We start from the raw sequence: 20,587 nt of genomic DNA, 5'->3' as shown, positions 1-20,587 counted from the left end.
TTAGATTTAAAATAATAAAGAAAAAAAAAAATTTTTTTGGGGGGGATTTTTTTTTTGGGGGGGGGGGGGTAGTCGACCCCACTATTTTAATTTTAGTTTTAAAAAAAAAAATTTTTTTTTTGGGGGGGGGTATTTTTCATTTTTGGGGGGGTTAGGGGTGTCCCACCCCCCAAGAAAATAGTTAAAAACCTTCCCGGGAACTATGAGAAGCTACCCTGTAAAGGAGAACCCGATCGGTTGAGCGGTTAGCGAGATCCTTCGCTACAAACAAACAGACAAACACACAAATACACAAACACACAGACAGACATCGTTCTACTTTGTATTATAGATTAGAAAATGCAATAATCAGTCTTATGAAAAAGTAACACGCCAAATCGATATGGTTCTCCTTTACAATGTAGCTTCTCATAAATCCTGGGAAGGTTTATAGCCATTTTTGGGGAGAGTACCACCACCCTCCCAAGAAAGATCATCTCCAGAAAAATAAACCCCATCAAAATTTTTTTAAAAAATGAAATAAGGGAGAGGGTCGACTCGACACCATGGAAACTGTCCCAATTTTGTATAACTTTTGCGGAACATGTTCCAGTTACGTCATATTTTTCTTTCCCGAAAAAGAGAAGGGGGAAAGAAAAAAAAGGGAAGGGGGGAAGAAAAAAGAGATGGGAGAAAAGGGGGTTTTCCCCATCTCTTTAAAGAGATTTTCTTCCCCCCTTCTCTTTTTCGGGAAAGAAAAATATGACGTAACTGGAACATGTTCCGCAAAAGTTATACAAAATTGGGACAGTTTCCATGGTGTCGGTCGACTCTAATCCCACATCAAGTGCCCCTAAAGGCCCCTCGGAGCGCAAATCGTAAAAAAAAGATGTTCAGTAATCATAAAAAGAGAAAGAAATCGAGATGGAGTATAAAATCACGATTCCTTTCAAAAATATATATATTTTATGCATAACCAACATACCGACGGACTTTTTAACGTGTATGAAAAAAACTGTATTAGTATTAAGGTAAACGAATATGAAAATAATCCTTGGGTGTGTAAGAAGTATTTTGTTTAAGTGGAGAATAAGAAAACATCATTTACAAAAATAAAAAAATCAGGGAGAGAGATTTATTTTAAAGAAATCTATTTTGCCTCCAAGATTTTTCTACGTTAATTACATTCTAAGCTTATTTTTTAAACAATAAATTGTATAGCATGGTTTTGAGCAATTAAGTTGTTTTTTTTTATATCAGATAGAATCGTATTTAAATGATCAAAAAAGTTTTTATCAAACAATTTTTCTTCTAATAAAAAATCCCTCCCTGAAAAGAAATGTTGAAACCATTTTTACGGTTAGTTTCACATAACACACAACACAGAGGTACGACCCAGGGAGGGAGTGGACATAAGGCTGTTTATTACACTAGTCCTCAAAATTTTAAAATAACGTTTTCTTATTCAACTTCATGAGAAATTCATTGAATTTTGATTGACGGTTCATTTAGTTCAGTGTACAAACGTTTGAACCACTAAATGTAATGATCAATTGAGAAGTATGTCAATTAATTGACCATTGGTTTATCCCTGGACCCCAAAAACTTTTAAACCTTATTCACCCCACATAATTTTACAAGGAGGGTGGGAACTCCCCCTACACCTCCTATATGCACGATTCCGGACTGATATTATTTTTTCCAATGTTCCATCTCTGTATTCCTGGATAGAACCATACCTACTTCACCATAAAAATTCCTCCCCATTTTAAAGATGGGCGACATTTGATATAGGTATCCCTTTTCTTTTGTATTAATGGCTATAGAATATGCGTGGATTTTATGACAGGGGAAAAATTGTTGTCCATTTATTGGTCAGTTCATTAATCCAGTAGAATGGGAATGGATGGGATAAAGGGGGAGGATGGGGGTATCGTTATTTCAGCCTGCTACGAGTTTCACTATCACAGAGTACATGATGATCTTATGTAAGATCCAATTAAAAATATATCCATTACAGTGCAGTGGAAGGATTTTGTTAGTGTTTTATCTGCACTTAAAGACTTACTAAGATTTAAGGGGAGAGTAAACAAACTCCTAACACACACACACACGCAAGCACACCCACACAAGAACATCTAAAAATCGATATATTGCTATCTGGATGATTCACAAGACTTTGATGTACTTTAACAAATTGATACTCGCAACTGGCTAAAATAACGTTATCCACCTTCCACCCCCCATTATCACATCCCCTACCCTTCTACTGGATGAACATATTGACCAAAAAATCAGTTCCGTGTAAGCAAGCTAAATCTATTTTTCTCCTGTCTTATATCCACATATATTCCATAATTATTTACATAGTAAAAATAAATTGTTCCTGTAAGTCCGCCCATCCTCTCGTGTCCAGGATATATATTTGTATCTGCCAGCAGAGGCATATCATTTATTTTACACAATTTATAAAGATAAGCTCTCAACATTATAAGGGTTGTAGCATCCTATTGTGGGCCGTTGGAATTGTCCTCCCCTCCCCCCCTTTACAGTCCTATTTCAAAATAACAGGAGGTTTGTCTGCCCGTAGAGAAGGATCTCGCTTACCGCTGAACCGAGACCGTTCTAGTTCTCCTTTACAATTATGCTTTTGGGCCAAATAAAGGATACCTCCACCCGTCTAAGGGAAAGTGCACTTAGAAAATAATCCAACGCCCCCAAAAAAATCTTTCTTGAAGATTAACATTTAAAGTAGAAGAATAAATTTAAGTTTATCCCCAATGATAATGCATACCACTTCTGTTGATTAAAATTATTGGTTGAAAAGATTGGACATTGCTAGTTTTGAACCAACTAATCAAAATTTAATAAAAGTACCTAAAATTGTTTTAGCCAACAATTAAGATAGTGAATCCTTAGGTACCAGTGTAATTTACAGCCTAATGTCCCATCCCTCCCTGGGGGAAAAGGGGGGTATCATTATTTATCATGAAGTAATGGGAAAGTGGTAAACATTAGAACAAAGTATTATCCCTATTTTATGTTTCCATTAATCATTTTTACTAATGTTTAGATATAAAATGCAATACTCTTTTAATACATAGTAGCGACTACACCCCTAGCATCAAGGGGCTCTGCATTCTAAAATCATACCATGACTGATATTTAAATAAAAATTAGCTTAAAACCATCCTGGGACCTATGTGAAGCTTTTCTGAAGAGATAACTCAATCAGTTCAGTAGTTATTAAATCTTAAGCTTCAGACAAAAAAATAGTACTTTATGTAACAGGGTGTGTTATTTGGAGATTTAAATTAATTAGAGGAAGACATCACAATAAATTCTTATAATAAAGTAAAAGTATGTCTGTGTGTGTGTGTCTGTCTGTGTGTGTGTCTGTCTGTTTGTCTTTGTGTTTGGAGCCCCCATCTCCCGCCCAAAAAAGGGTCTTTCAAACTGTTGAAGCAATATGGTTCTCCTTTGCGATTAGTCTATCTTCGAATAAAAAAGTGAATTTCTTAATTGCTTTGGGGACTAGTGAAATAAACAGCCAATGTTACCTGCCTCCCTGCTTTACTCGGGAGACAAACAAGAGTCTTGTTATCTCAAATTTGTTAATACCAAATCATCCCCAACTTGTTTGTTATGGAATATTAAATGAACTAATATTAGAATATGTTATTACAAGTTTCATTAATGTTCTTGAAAGCAAATTTAAAGTATGAATATTCAATTTGCCAAAGTCAACTTAATGGAAAATGTGGAGCGCTCTTGTTGGGATTTAATTTTCATGGTTTATTTATATAAAAAATCAAATAAACTGAGGTTTAAAATAGGCGACATTTTATTGATTTTACATATATATCATTTTCCATGTAGATGTTACACAAAAACGTTGTTTTTTTTTGCAAAAAATTATAAAAATGTAACAAGAATTGTGCCAAATGTCACTAAATTTTTAAGAAATGGATTATTATTACTTCGATCTTACACCAGATTACCATGTACTCCAAAAAAGTGAAAATTGTAGCGGGCTAAAAAGCAATCCTCCCATCTGACCCCTTTACCTTATCCGCTTCCCTCCTACTGGATGAATAAACTGACCAATAATTTATGTCCATGTTAGCAACCTAATTGATTACAATTATTCTTCTGTCATAATATCCACGTATATTCTATATACATTTTTAGATCAATAATTTTTAGGCATCTTATAAGCACCAACCAAGAAATGTAGACAGGTTGTGTCTGTGTGTACACAACAATATTGTGCATAATGTAGCACACATACATTATCCACGGCTTATCAGATAAACATAATCATAGTATGAGGTATACAATATTGGAAACCACGGGCTGCTTCTTAGCTAGACTATGATTTTTTTTTGAATTTAAGTAACTTTAAAGATAACATTAACATTAACTTTAAAGATGGTTCTCTTTTTTAGTAGATCTGGTGTGCATGTTTCATTTTCATAAACAGTTTTCATAATAGTGTTTTGTTCCTATTTTCATTTAGTTTGCATGTTATTTATTTCAATTTTTTGTGTTCTTTTTTTAAGTGCCTACCAAACACTAAAAAGTCCCTCTGCCTTTTTTATGATCTAAATTGAAAATAAGTTGGAATATTTTTCAAAATAACTAACTTCTGCAGGGGCCCTAATCATGCGGTGCCCTAACCCTTGGGGGCTAGCCAGCTACCAACATAATCTAACCTGACCTTAAGAAAAAACAAACAAACAAAAAACTACCCCCTTTATTTTCAATTCTATTAAAATAAAGAGGGTTGTTCGATTAGGGACTTTTTCGTATTTTTATATTTTTAAGCTTTGCTACTAATGTAAATCTTCCTTGTTTATATGAATGCAAAACTGAAGTATATTATCCTTGAAAAATTTGTTGAGTTAATGTCATATTTGGCCTATATTTATAGTTACTAGGCAAACAATGCGTTCAATATAACTTGTCAACTTTCTTTAAATAAAATATATTTTATACTAGCGGCTATGCCCCCCTAGAAGCCTCTAGGGGCATTTATGATAATAATAATAATGTTTATTAGGTGCGGCCAGGTACCCCCTAGCTTAGGATATAGCACATACCATACTCTAGATTGCTGCCATCTATTGACAATTTAGTGTTTACATTATGATATTTAATCACATATAGGGGAAAAAATATTCAAGGAAACGCACCAATAGCTCTAGGAGTACTATCTTGACCAAAATGGATTGAGTCCATTTGTGGGGATAGTGTATTTGATTCTTAGAGCCCTTTTTAAAGAATAAGGAAGTAAGAAAAGAAAAAAAACATATTTATTGTGAAAGGGAAAACTTGAAAAAACATGTCCTAACTTTTGTGATTTTTTAACCCATTCGTGACGAGCTCCCAAAGTTCAAAGTTTTGATTCACCAGGGTTCAACAAAATAGATTTTTTCAATAATTACTCAACAGAATTAAAAAATTAAGGTGTCAAATTAAAGATCTCACTTTTTTGTTCATATTGGCAATTTCCTTCTTTTTTTGTTGCGTTTTTGTACCTAAACCCAAATAAATTTTTCTTCAAAAAAAACTTAAATTACTTTTAAAAAACGCTTGTATATCTAAATAATTAAATTGAGTTGTGAGAAACCCGAAAAATAGACACTAATAAACATTTATATTATATAAGAAAAATCAGTTACTAATTAATATAAAGATATCTGTGTTAATTAGCACAATAAAATATGTAACATTCAAAATTGTCTCTTTTATATCTGATTATATAATATCACTTATTGGATTTTTAAAAAATATTTTGGGGTTATAGATTTTTAAATCTTTGTTAACTTTTGCTTTGTTATAATAAATTTAAATCAAAAGATCATTCATTCAAATTATTGTCAAAAGTATTTATAAAATAGTAATTTAAGATTCCAAGTGCAGCAATTATTCAGAGACTTCTGTATGCTCTTTTGAAAAAATAATGCATGTAATCTATTTTGTTCAGAAGCAATTACTCTTTTGTCTCACTTAAAATATATCACTAGCCTGTTTGTAAGTGATGGATATTTTGAACCCCATTGACCCCCTCAACAAGTCCCTGACATCTTAGAAGAGCTGCAATAATCATGTCAAATATACCAATGATGCATAAACCTAGCCACAAACCAAGACTGCTTCCAACTTCAATGATTAATCTAAAAGAATCATATCCATTTATTTCAGTCTCAATATCAATCACCTTAGCAAACTTGATATTTATCCAGTTTTGATCATAGGAACCTTTCTCATGTTTTGCCAATTCAATATTGTATATTAGTTGTTTGCAAGAAGGCAAACACAAATCTGATTCAAATTTGGAACCTTTCATAAATTGTGCATCCACAATGATGTTGTATAGTTGTGCCTTTACCTTTTTGGCACTTTTCTCATCCTTAAAATCAATTTGCCGTGAGCATACAATCATAGAATCATTAATATCATGCCTAAACCACGGGGGCACACATCCAAGAACTTTGTTAAACAGGCTGATATAGCTAATTTCAATACATTTGGAGTAACCTGAAACACTCTGATAAATATTGCAAGTACCTTTGTCTGTGCGCTTTTGTGAAACTGTAGTTTTAACATTAATAATTACACTTGTGCTATGACTGGTATCAACAAATTCAGGAATAGAAATGCTGTCTCCCATCATTGACATTGTGTTAATCCTGTGATCAAAGAAGATAACGTTTAGAATAGTATCCAGGTAGAAGATTCTGCCTGGCTAGCCTGAAATATAATTGGAACTTTTGAAAGACCAAAAAGTAGTTCTGGCTTTTAGTAAAATCGCATGATTTCAGATATTATCCAGATATATCATTAAAATAAATGCATTTTTTAATCATTTACTAAAAGCCAGATCGACTAGCTTTCAACCAACTTTTTTCAATACACAATGGGTTAAAATTTTGATATTATGTGCAAAACCATAAACAAAATTATGTGAACGTGGATTTCTTAAATTAAGTGTAATATTTTTCAATATATTTTCTTTTTAAAATACCATTTCAGTTTTCTCCTAACTAGACAACTGTACAATTTAAGTTTGAGATAATATTCTTAATGTGCAGGCATAACTTTTCTTCACTTTTCCAAGACATATTTAAGGTTTTCAATTCTATACTTTATCTTCTTTGCCTGTGATTAGTAAACCTGTGTTGGTCAATCAGATACACTGACACATCTTTTTTCAATCCAATATATAATCTATGCCTAAAATCTTTAATTTCATAACAAACAGCAAATGGTTGCAAATACTTCAACATGATTATTTTCTCATTTTTCTTCTCAAAGAGTTCTATGTGTTTAGTGTTCTTGTTAGTTATATTAAGGATAAGACTTTCTACTTCACTCCAGTTAGAATTATATTTTCCTTTCCACGAGATGGAGTTGTCTAAACCGTTAACGTCTCCATTTAAAAATGATGAATACCACTCATATCCCAGTTGTCTACTTTGAGTGATATTAAACAACTTGCTGTCACAAACAACTACCCTTGGTCGATAACTCTTATCCCAGGTTTTTTTGTGATGTTGTGATTATTGTTGGAGATTCATGATATCTCTGAAGAAATGTAATTGTTTGATACACAAACACAGCTAAACAAAATATTTGTAATAAAATACGTATAATATCCAACTTGTTCATTGTTTCTTTATACTTGAATTATAGGTATATAATTAAATGAGAGAAAATATGTTTAAATATTTGTTTTTTACTAAACTATCCTATAGTTGGTCTAACCTCAGCTTTCTAGCTAGCTTGGAAAGAGCAAATTGAAACAAGTATACAATGATGAGTTTTACAGAACTTTTTTTTTACAAAATGGTAGGTAAGAAATTTGAATCTTGCCCATAAGAGATGAAAATGTCTTAAAATATGAATAGCTGTGAATTTGACAGCCTCATTGAATTTCATTGATGTGAAAATGACAGTAAAACTTTGTCTATGGCAGTAGTAAAGGTGTAATTTTGACAGTGGATAAAAAAATATTGCCAAAAATACAGCTGAAAACGAAATTGACAAAAACACACCCACTTTTTATCAAAAACACAGTGGTTGTATTTTTGCCAGTGGTAAAAGTGGCAGCACCCCAATAGCCCAATTTATTAGGTTACCTTCATCACTCATGATATTAGCTTAAATGATGTTTTCTCACTGTCAGGAAGGTGATGGTTTCAAGTCTCACACTAGAGACATTAAAAATAGGATCTAAAGCTGATATGCCTGGCGTGTGATAATCAACATGCACATTTAGGACTTCCATACAAAGATTGTGCAATCAAAGGATTGGTTATCTGTTGGTTGTTACATATCCTATAGTGGAGGATAGTGGAGTGAGTGGATTGTGCACATAGTTTCCTCAACCTATCTTAATATTTACTACTAGCTAAAAAGCTTCAAACTTCCAAAAAAAAATCTAAATTTGAAAAATAAAAATTTTGAACGTATGTATAATGTATAAATCGTTTGTACATTATATCGCTTTTCTCTTTGGTAAGAGTAGCTAAAAATAGGTTTTGCAATATTTGGGTTATCTACTGACAAACCCCAAACTGTCCAGTTTTGAGCAAGACGATTCCTGTGACATCATATAAAAATGGAAGGGGGAAGAAAATCTCTTCCCTTTTCTCCCATCTCTTTTGAAGAGATTTTCTTCCCCCCTTCCCTTTTTCTTTCCCGAAACGTATATGACGTAATTGGAATCGTCTTGCTCAAAACTGGACAGTTTGGGGTTTGTCTTATCTACTGTACAAATTCAGAAATTAGGGAAGAAATAGGCAATCAATTTTCAGTTGATCCTAAAGGGCATATCAAAAATAAAAGTAAATTTAAGGAATTGTGACTGTCAAAACTACCTTAATTGTATATAAGGTTTTGCCTTTTTACATTAAATAATTAAATATCAAATTAACAAACACAATTATAATACATTATTTGCCAATATTGGATTAGGAAGTAAATTTTAAAATCAAAACCTTGATAGAAACACATTTTCAAAGCACCTTTGGATAAATTAATAAAAAACCTGGAAAATTAGCTTTTTTGTTTATTTTACTTTATCATTTCGTGTAAAGTTGTCAATTTATGTTTAACCCTTAACACTCTCCGTTTTTTTCTATCTCATTTTCTTTGTGTGAAAGAAGTGCCATAACTGACACTTTTATTTTTTACTTTTTAAATATTGGTATGACACATAACTAAGAGTTGGAATTTTTTAAACATCTTCATCCTAGCATGCACAGGATGCCAGCAAACCTGGCAGGGTCATCCAGATAACGAGCAAAAATAACTTTTTTTACTTAAACAAAACATTTTATGTTACCAAAAAAATAACTTATCCTCTATTAGTATATCCCTGTATGAAATATGGGTGTTCAAGTCAATTTCAGGTTCCAGGTATGATCCTGCAGGTCCAGATCCTCCAGGTCTCCAGAAATCTTTTAAAGACTCCTGTGACCGCAGTTTTTAACTTAGAGACTTCAAATTTAATCTTAAGCATTTCTAATATGTCTACTAAACATACTAAAATTTCATAAAAATCCGCTGCCGTTTTCCCGCTGACCGACGACTGGGAGGGTCGGTCACCACCCCCCCCCCCCCCCATTTTTAATTTTAGATTTCAAAAATATCTTTTTTTGTGGGGGGGGGGGGGTGGAGTAATTTTTCTAGGGGCGATTTCTCTTGGGATGGTGGTGGTACCCTCACCTAAAATAGTTATAAACCTTCCCAGGCCCTCTGAGAAGCTACCCTGTAAAGGAGAACCTGATTGGTTCATCGTTTACTGAGGTCCTTCGGTACAGACAAACAAACATCCTTTTACTTTATCACAAGGATATATTTAATAAATCTAATAAAAATTAATGTAAAACTAAATAAAAACTGGAAACCATATAAAAGAAAGGAATATATAATGTTTATTTTATGATAAAAACAATACATGATAAAACTATCACTTTCATGAATATGTTAATATCATTATAACATATGCCATAAAAACAGAAAAAAACGCAGAAGTGTGGCATTATTTTAGAATATTTTTTATCCTCATATATATTATATTATTTGTAATATTAAGAACATATCTTGCTATGCTATAGCCACACTGTAAAGTAAAGAGAAAAAGAAATGTTATATTATTTGTAATATTAAGAACATATCTTGCTATGCTAGAGCCACACTGTAAAGTAAAGAGAAACAGGTATATTATATTATTTGTAATATTAAGAACATATCTTGCTATGCTAGAGCCACACTGTAAAGTAAAGAGAAACAGAAATAATATATTATTTGTAATATTAAGAACATATCTTGCTATGCTATAGCCACACTGTAAAGTAAAGAGAAAAAGAAATGTTATATTATTTGTAATATTAAGAACATATCTTGCTATGCTAGAGCCACACTGTAAAGTAAAGAGAAACAGGTATATTATATTATTTGTAATATTAAGAACATATCTTGCTATGCTAGAGCCACACTGTAAAGTAAAGAGAAACAGAAATAATATATTATTTGTAATATTAAGAACATATCTTGCTATGCTATAGCCACACTGTAAAGTAAAGAGAAAAAGAAATGTTATATTATTTGTAATATTAAGAACATATCTTGCTATTCTAGAGCCACACTGTAAAGTAAAGAGAAACAGAAATGTTATATTATTTGTAATATTAAGAACATATCTTGCTATGCTAGAGCCACACTGTAAAGTAAAGAGAAACAGAAATGTTATATTATTTGTAACATTAAGAACATATCTTGCTATGCTAGAGCCCCACTATAAAGTAAAGAGAAACAGAAATATTATATTATTTGTAATATTAAGAACGTATCTTGCTATGCTAGAGCCACACTGTAAAGTAAAGAGAAACAGAAATGTTATATTATTTGTAATATTAAGAACATATCTTGCTATGCTAGAGACACACTGTAAAGTAAAGAGAAACAGAAATGTTATATTATTTGTAATATTAAGAACATATCTTGCTATGCTAGAGCCCCACTATAAAGTAAAGAGAAACAGAAATGTTATATTATTTGTAACATTAAGAACAGACATGCACACACAAAAACATTCGGATCAAACATCCAGTTTGTAAGGTCAAACTATAAAAGTCTTGAAAATAAGGAATGATCAATATTAGGGGTGAACAACACCCCCACTAATACATGTCATCTTAATATTCAAATTTTCGCTAAGTTGAATTATACAATATAAATTTTTTAAAGCAAAACTTTTCTCTAAATATGGACTGTCTAAGAGTTCGCAATTTTAAATGGTATAATGATTATTTATAATTTGTTTAATAAGTTATGACACTCTAAAAGTGTTCGTTTGTCCTACCATCTGATTTTTGGAATTATGAAGTACCTTTTATTATTTGGTCGTTGTTTCTAACTTTATGTATAGCTTTTTTCCATTCCCTATGTAATCAGGGAGGAAGGGGACATTGGGCTGTTAATTATACTAGTCCCCAAAGTCTTGTAGTAAAGTTTCTTGTTCATTGGCTTAACAACCTAGGGGACTTTTATTAAATTTTGATTGATTGATCCATTAAGTTGAATGTCAATACGATAAAACCACAAAATTTGATCTACAGAAGGGGTAATTTTGTGTATTATCATTGGGGATGTATATTAATTAATCGGTCATTGTCTTATCCCTTTAGATCCCTGCCTTGTAATGCACACTTTTCTCCTGAGTTTAGACAAAAGCCAAGTAGTTGTTTGGTCTAGAGCGTCCCACAGGGTAACCGTTGACCGATCACAAACTGGTTTTGGTTTACGTTCTGTGGTGCTTTCCCTAAAAGTTTCCATCGAGCATAAAACCCTTCTTTACCTTCTTAAATTAATTGAAATTAAATAGAGGGGGGGGGGTGTTTCCTATGCTTATCCCCTGTAGGGGGGAGGGGCTTTCACTGCAGGGCTACCCAGCATCAAACCTAATATGACCTAGAGTAAAAAAAAAACACGAAAAACTATTATTCCCTGCCCTTATTTTCAAGCTTAAAAAGTTGATCGGTCTAAAGTTATTAATAAAAAAAAAAGAGTTTTTGAACCAGACTTAATGTTTATTTGAAACAATTTTCATTGTTTTACAAGATTTCAAGTTTGTATTACAACGCCTAGTCACACCATATTAAACCTTAGTGTTGATATTATATCAAAATTAGACTAGTCACTAAATTGTATAATGCATTGGAATGACAACCTTAACTTGTTAAAATTGTATACAAGGATGACAACATTCATAAAAGAAAATCTCAACAAAACAGAGTGACAGACATACGGACATTAAAAAAAGTAAACTAACAACAAAATTCATTATTTTAGAAATAGACTATGGACATACTGACTTTAACCTAATGAGTTGCTACGATTTCTAAATTGTACCAAGTTGTTACAGGAATCATGATGCCAAGTTTGAAATCGATATGACAATCCTAACATGCTTTAAATTAACAATAAGATATATCCATTACAGACGAACGGACGGATAAGGCATAATTATAGAAATGATTTGCTTTAAAAGAAGTATGTCTATGATAAAATAAATTACATGAGGTCATCTCTTGTAGATTTGATGGTTGTGCTTATACTCAGGGAGGTAGGGGATATTGGGCTGTTTATTACACTAATCCTCAAAGTTTTATAATAATGTTTTCTTTTTCCTTGGCTTAATAACTTTGGGGACTATTATTGAATTTTGTTTGGTAGGTTTTTTAATTTGAGTGTATCCCTAATTGTAATCTAAAGAAGGGGTAATTCTGTGTTTCATGATTGGGGGTGTACATCAATTTACCGGCCATTGTCTTATCCCTTTAGATCCCTGTTATGCTTGTCCTATAATTTATCTGTCTGTTTTTTACAGGGAGGACACATTGCAATTGAAATTATACTATTCTACAGTGTGTTTTTTTCATGAGAACTTTTTTAAAAGCAATTTTACCCCACTTATAGTTATCTGAATTTAATGATATATAGCTTGTTCTCTTCGTTTTTTATAACTATTAATTGAAAAGCAAAAAATATTTCAGTTTTTATTTAAAAAGTATAGTAAATTCAAAAATTCAAAACTTAGGTGTCAACATCTAAAAATGGTTTTAGTGCATTTTTCTTATGATCCAATCGTCTACCCTTTGCAAGAAGGGAGAGAGTACTTTGGGGGGCCAGTACTCCCTCCCTGGTTGAGATATGGCCTTCAAATTTTAAAATGTTCCAGTACATGTCACCAATAGTATCTGTATAAATGTTTAGCTCTATATCTCAACTTTGAAGCGTTTTGCAGCCATTCTTGCAAAGGGTAGGAGATTTGATCATAAGAAAAATGCGCTAAAACCATTTTTAGATGTTGACACCTAAGTTTAGAATTTTTGAATTTACTACACTTTTTGAATAAAAACTGAAGTATTTTTGTTGCTTTCTATTAATGGTTATAAAAAACGAAGAGATTAAGCCATTTATTATTAAATTCTGATAACTATAAGTGGGGTAAAATAGCTTTCAAAAAAGTTCTCATAAAAATAACACACTGTATAAACACGTTCTCTCAATCGTTAGCTTTAAAACTTTGAGGATTTTTATTGAATCTTGATTGGTTGGTACAAATTTGCAGTGTTGATTAATTAATCTACATAGGGGGTAATTTTGACGAACCCCAAACTGTCCCACTTTGAGAAAGACGATTCCAGTGACGTCATATACGTTTAGGGAAAGAAAAAGGGAAGGGGGGAAGAAAATCTCTTCAAAAGAGATGGGAGAAAAGGGAAGATATTTTCTTCCCCCCTTCCCTAAACGTATATGACGTCACTGGAATCGTCTTTATCAAAGTGGGACAGTTTTGGGTTTGTCGTAATTTTGCTTTCCATAATTGTGTATGTGTGGTAAGACGGCAGTAAGGGGAGATGCCTGCCTTCCCCTTACTGAAGCTTACCCCACAAATATCTACCGCAACAGGGCTCCGCCCTCATCTCCCCACACCCCCTTCTACCTAACCTATGTTATCATCTAATTTTGTATATATAGTAATAATCCTATTGTAAATGTATTCAGTTTAAAATATATCTTTGTAGTAGTAACTACTGCTAGTTCTTTATTGATAGAATCTTTAAGGCTAGGGGCTCGTTTGACTCGAACTCGTGACTGTAAGTTGTAACGCTTCAACTTACCACAACTTGGTGTCAGCGTGTTTCAATCGAGCCCTGCTAAAACTAGCCAATTCTATCTCTGATTGGACCCTTTTGCAGGTAAGGGGACAGTCAGCCGCCAACTAAAAAGCCAACTGACCCGAGAGACGGCCTTTTTGAACGCATGACGTAGGCATCTGGCCTACTACAGGCAAATTTGGCCTGCTAAAAGCGCCAGTTAACGGCGTTTTCCGTACCGTGTGGGAGCTGCGCTAGGTGCGCAACCACGGTGATCAGATAATTTAGCCCAGACGGCTACAGAACCGAGTCTAATTTGGCATGTGTTGCTGGGACAAGCCCCAGGACACCCAGGCCAAACCTACGAGACGGACAGCTGCGTAGCTGGTCTCCCTGAGAAGGCAATGTGTGGCTGCGAAGCTCCAGCACACAAGTAAGGCCTACCACTGCGACGGACAGCAGAATTCGAACCCAAGGCGCGGCAGGACGGGACATTCCCTGCCGCCACCTCTCTGGATTCGAACTCACGGCGCTGCAGCACGGGACATTCCCTGCCGCACCTCTCTGGATTCGAACCCACGGCGCTGCAGGACGGGACATTCCCTGCCGCCACTACCTGGATTCGAACCCGCGGCGCTGCAGGACGGGACATTCCCTGCCGCCACCACTCCAGATACGAACCACCAGCGCTAGCAGGACGGGTATTCCCTGCCGCCGCTGCCTCTAAACCCAACTGTGTCGCTGGAACCAGCCCAGGACACAACCTACCGGCGCTTGCAGGATGAACATTCCCTGCTGCCACCGCTTCCAGAATCACCCTTAGAGCTCCTAGTGATAATTACACATAAGTGTTTCCAACTGTCAACCAAGTGATAAAGTATTAATTGTTGACCTAGTGATTTAAAAAGCTCAAGTGGTTGGAAGCTCAAGTGTAGACCACCCCCAGAGGTTTGCACTCACTATGGTAGGCGAGAGCACCATAGCTGCGGCCCGGCCGCCGCCGCAGTTCCGCCCGACACCGGCAGAACGGGAGGCCCCCTTGTCCAATGGCCAGGACCTCCACTTCCCCTGCCATATCAGGGTGAGGTTCCCCACTCACGACCCTGCCCAGCACGTACAGGTTGATGCCATGGTTGATTCTGGCAACCGTGTACCAGGGTCTGCTGTTATTTCCGAGTCCCTCATGCACGCAATGGGCGTGCAGAGGATGTTGATTCCGGACAACACCCAAATCCTGACCGCTAATGAGGAAGGGCAGCCCCTCCAGGTAATTGGGAAGTTACATGAGTTGTATATGGCAGTTAGTCATACTCTCATACTTCATCTGTACCACGTGACCGTGGTACAGAATCTCTCGCACCCACTGAATTTAGGGGGGTACTTCTTGCGTGAATTCGGAACTAGGCTTTGTTTCGACATGCAAACCCCCTGTCTGTGGGTGCGTGGGGAGTTCATCCCCCTCCGCGGCGTCCCTGTGGACCGGGAGACCGCAGAGAGAGAGTTGAGCTACGAGGGGCCCCTGCCAGGCCCTCTGCCGGAGCAGCCGCGCGTAGTCGAGCGAGGGACACACTGGGTGGATACTGCGCTGAACGCCCACTGCTAGCCATGGGAGTGCCCCCAGTGCCCCTGGTGCCCCTGGAAGGCCTGCCAACGACGTTCCCCGAGATTTTCAGCCCTCCAGAGGCCATCTTCTCTGCAGATACCTTTATCAACGGCCAGCCGTGTCCACCTGGCCCCCTCTACCTGGGGCCCCCAGCGGCCCAGCCCGCTAAGTTGCGGTCAGCTAAGTCTGAGACCAGGCCCTTCAAGTCGCGGCCTGATGCACTCGGAGCCGCGCTCGGTCCGCGGGACCCAGCCACCCCCGGGGCCGAACCCGTCGCGTCGCGGTCAGCTAAGTCCGAGACCAGGCCCGTCAAGTCGTGGTCTGATGCACTCGGAGCCGCACCCGACCCCCACGATTCAGCCACTCCTGGCGCCGAGCCCGTCAAGTCGCGGCCGGACGCCCCCGGAGCCAAGGCTGGCCCCGCGCCAGCCACCTCTTACAAGCTGAATGCCGTCACTCAAGCCAATGGCCAACCACCCCAGCTCCGAACGGCCAAGCAGGTGGCCCTGCCTGGGCGCAGCATCATGGCTGTCCCTGTTGAACTGGTGGGACACCGTACCAAAGACGCCATCCAGCTGTCTGCCCCGGAACAGAGGTTTGGGGAGTACCTTGTCATCCCAGAAGGCCTGTATGCGCACCGGCCTGGCTCCGCCAACGTGTTCCGAGTACTGGTGGTAAATGAGGGGGAGATGCCTCTCCTGCTGAACGCTGGCCGTGGCAGGGGAGCTGGTGAAGCCCGACATCCTGGAGGTCTCCGATGAGCCTCCCCCTCGCCTCCACTCCATTTAAGAGCCTTCCGAACCCCCAGATATGCAGCAGCTGTGGGCAGACCTTGAGATGGAAGAGAACGAGTTCCTGCGCAAGGCCTCCCTGCTCAAGAAGGAGGTTTGGACTATGCTATCGGAGTACAGAGAGGTATTCTCCAACTCTACCCTGGGCTGCACCAACGTAGTAGAGCTGCAACTCCGACTAAAGCCGGGGACCCAACCGATCCGCCAGAAATTTTGTGATCTGAACCCCCGGCAGGAGGCTGAGTTGGAAAGCCAGCTGGATACCTGGCTGAAGGAAGGAGTAATAGAGCCCTCGGACTCGGCCTGGAGCAGCCCCCTGGTGCCCATCAAGAAGAAGGACGGGAGCACCCGTTGGGCTGTCGACTACCGGGCCCTCAACAAGTGCCTCGAGCTAGACAGCTACCCCCTGCCCAAGATCCAGCAACTGGTAGAACGAGCCTGGGGACACCTCGTCTACAGTGCCTTAGACGCGGTGGCTGCGTATTACACCATCCGGGTGTCCGAGGATAGCCGGCCCTGCACGGCCTTCACCACACCTAGAGGCTTGTACCAGTGGAAAAGGATGCCCTTTGGCCTAGCCACCGCACCTTCCGTCTACTCCAGGTTCATCGCCGGGGTCCTCAACCCACTGGGCACGGCCAACCTCCAGTCCTACCTGGACGATGTCTTGTCCTTCCACAATGACACCTGGGCCCACCTGGCTAGACTCCGAGAGGTCTTGGAAGCTCAACGTCGGGGAGGAATCCGCCTCAAGCCATCAAGACCAAGCTGTTCCGAGCCAAGGTAGACTATCTGGGCCACACCCTCAGCCGCGAAGGCATAGCCATGCAGGAGGACTACATCGACCGCATCCTCGACTGGCCAGCCCCATGCACTCCCAAGGACCTGCTGGCGCTCCTGGGGTTCTTCGGGTACTACCGGCTGTTCATCCCGGAGTACGCCGACCTCACCTACGAGATGAATCGGCAGAAGACGGCCAAGGCACTGACATGGACAGCTGAGATGGAGGCCCAAGTTCCGCCAAGCCCCGATCCAAGCGCCACCCAGGTTTGACCTACCAGCCGTGTTCCAGCTCACCACGGACTACAGCAGCCGGGCCATCTCCGCCATTCTCAGCCAGTGCCAGGACGGCAAGGAGAGGCTCATTGCCGCCGTGGGGCGCAAGACGACTGACCCCGAGACCCGCTACCCGTCCTGGAAGGGAGAGATGGCCGCCATCATGTATGGGATCCGGAAATTCCACGGGATCCTGTCCTACTGCAGCTTCCAGATCAACACTGATTCCTCTGCCTTACTACAAATGAAGTCACTCAAGGCATCCACAGGGATGGTAGCCCGCTGGCAGGAGGAACTGGCGGCCCTAGATTTCACCGTCTGCCATCGTCCCGGCGCCCAGAACACCAACGCCGACGCCCTCAGCCGCTGGGAGGATGACAACATGCCTGCCCCGTCCGCTGAAGAATTAGCAGAGCAGGCCGAGTATCTCCACCACCTCTGCCAGCTAGGGGAGCCAGCACCTGGCAGACCCTCCACAGTACGTCTGGACCCGGAACAAGTCCTGGAAGCCCAGACCCAGGATCCCCTCCTGCTCCGTGTCCGCCAATGGGTGGCTGACGGGAAGCCCACAACAAAGGCCGAGCTCCGGGGCAAGGACCGAGACGAGCAACAGTACGCCAGCCGATTCGCAGCACTCGGACTCGACGAGCATGGCTGCCTTACCACCACTGACAAGACCCTGACAGGGGAGAGAACTCGGTACCTGCTGCCTTCGGCCCTCCAGCAGGAGGCGTTCTTCCTGGCCCATGGAGCCCCCATGGCTGGACACCATGGGATGGACGCCACTATAGCTCGCGTCGCCATGCACTTCTGGTGGGTTCAGCCAGTTTGTCAGCCTCTACGCCATCCCCAACAAGCGCACCCTCACGGTGGCCGAGGCCTTACTGCACTGCCACATAGCCACGTTCGGATGCCCCCTGAAGATCCACTCCGACAATGGGATGGAGTTCACCGGCCAGGTATTCAAGGAACTGGCCTCCAAGCTTGAGATTGGCCTGACACATCCGCTCTACAACCCGCAGTCCAACCGAGTCGAGAGGTTCCACCGGACGCTCAACACAGGCATGCGGATGTTCCTGGACAGAGACGACAACAACTGGGAGCCGCACTTGCCTGCTATTGCCTTCGCCTACAACACCAAGACCTGCAGGCCCACAGGCGTGACCCCCTTTCTGGCCTACTTTGGGAGAGAGGCCAAGCTTCCTGTGGACTTGGTGCTCAGTCTGCCTGACACTGAGTATGCGTTGGTCCCAGCCAATGTCCAGGCCCTCCTGCAGCGATACCACGCCGTGTTTGACGCAATCCAGCAACGGGAAGACGGGACCATCCGAAGGAGCGCGGCAGCCTACGAGGGAACGGCCAAGTACGAGGTTGGAGATCTGGTCTGGTATCTGGCCCCCCGCCTGGTGCCAGGGAAAGCAGCCAAGATTACCAAGAGGTGGACCGGCCCCTGGAAGATAGTGAGCCGGGCGACGGACGTCCACTACGTCATCAGCCCCGCCTCTCCGACAGCCAAGATCTCAGAAATCACCGCGCATGTTGGCCGGCTGCGCAAATACACGGGAGATGTCACCGCCCAGCAGATTCCAACGGACATTCAGGACAACTTGGACGGTGACGAAGACGCCACCGAGCTGCTGGTCGGAGCCGCGGCGGTGCCATCCAGTGGACCAGGGCAGCTCCCCGTGTATCAGCCGGCTGCCGCGGCAACAGAAGCCCCACAGCCCAGCCGCCAGGATCGTGACCCGGTGGAAGAGAACCTGCAGAACCAGCCCAGCGAGCAACAGCCGGCGCTGATGCAGTTTGGAATCCCGATGCGGACATGGAGCCCCTACCTGCCAGCAGCGAGCCCCCAGGGAGAGAAGTTGCCACCGAGATGGAAGTAGCGGCCCCCGAGGGCGAAGCAGAAGCGATGTGCCCTCTCCAGATGACAGCCATCCCCATCCGGGTAGGAGCCAAGAGGCCGAGCAACCTGGACAAGACAGGCGCCCCTATGGAGTTCTACGCGCCTACTACCATCGTTGTCCCTCCTCTGGGCGCCTCTAGAGTGAGCCTGGGTCTCCGTGTCCAGCTGCCCGCTGAGACAGAGATAGTTCTGCAGACAAGGCCTAACTTCCAACGCCGAGGCCTGGCCGTCGCCAACCCTCAGCTGGGAGCCAACCGGGAGTTAACCATGCTGATATCCAACCACAGTCAGACCGAGCAACGAGTTTCCCGAGGGGCCTGTGTAGCCCGAGCTGTCCTACACCGTGCTGTGCCCCAGGGAGAATCTGCCGTCCCCCACGGTTCAAGGCCTGATGTCCCGGTGGTCCCGCAGCCCTTGAAGGGGAGGATGTGGTAATACGGCAGTATACGGACAAGCCTTTCATAGAGTTGCTATGCTGCGGCTTATCAAATTACAACCCAGCGCTAATCCTATTATCACCATTTCACCCTGCCCCTCCGGGGCCTTGCCGAGACCTCACAAGCAGCGGTCAGATTGGACATCTCTGATAGTGGGAGGGGCGCGGCCCCTCTACAACCCCAAGCCCCAGTCAACTGTCTTACCGGGAGATGCCTGCCTTCCCCTTACTGAAGCTTACCCCACAAATATCTACCGCAACAGGGCTCCGCCCTCATCTCCCCACACCCCCTTCTACCTAACCTATGTTATCATCTAATTTTGTATATATAGTAATAATCCTATTGTAAATGTATTCAGTTTAAAATATATCTTTGTAGTAGTAACTACTGCTAGTTCTTTATTGATAGAATCTTTAAGGCTAGGGGCTTGTTTGACTCGAACTCGCGACTGTAAGTTGAAATGCTTCAACTTACCACATATGTAGTTCAATTTATCGATGATTGTCTTAACCAAGATTTTAGTGAATCCTCTAAGAGAGAAAGATGTAAATACAGACCCTTATTAAGTTATAGTTGCACTACTGTTGTTTATGAAGCCTCTTGTATGAAAAGGACAACAGTCGATATAAAAGATATATCAC

At 40.6% G+C, this 20,587-nt stretch overlaps 2 protein-coding genes across 2 annotated transcripts; both read left to right on the top strand.

Annotated features, from left to right (window-relative positions):
- The first annotated feature begins 17,754 nt into the window (after positions 1–17,754).
- Positions 17,755–19,489, top strand: LOC145326638 (uncharacterized). Its single transcript, XM_080170007.1, has 3 exons — positions 17,755–18,429; positions 18,626–18,990; positions 19,042–19,489. The coding sequence occupies exons 1-3, from the start codon at positions 17,755–17,757 to the stop codon at positions 19,487–19,489; spliced, it is 1,488 nt and encodes a 495-aa protein (XP_080026133.1).
- A 26-nt stretch (positions 19,490–19,515) lies between these two features.
- Positions 19,516–20,309, top strand: LOC145326636 (uncharacterized). Its single transcript, XM_080170005.1, has 2 exons — positions 19,516–19,888; positions 20,305–20,309. Exons 1-2 carry the CDS (start codon positions 19,516–19,518, stop codon positions 20,307–20,309), a joined length of 378 nt encoding a protein of 125 aa, XP_080026131.1.
- The last annotated feature ends 278 nt before the right edge of the window (positions 20,310–20,587 follow it).

Source organism: Acartia tonsa, chromosome 8 (assembly GCF_053477335.1).
Source record: "Acartia tonsa isolate MP-2025a chromosome 8, ASM5347733v1, whole genome shotgun sequence".
In the NCBI taxonomy this organism is placed as follows: domain Eukaryota; kingdom Metazoa; phylum Arthropoda; class Copepoda; order Calanoida; family Acartiidae; genus Acartia; species Acartia tonsa.
This window is presented reverse-complemented; position numbering and strand designations above follow the sequence as displayed.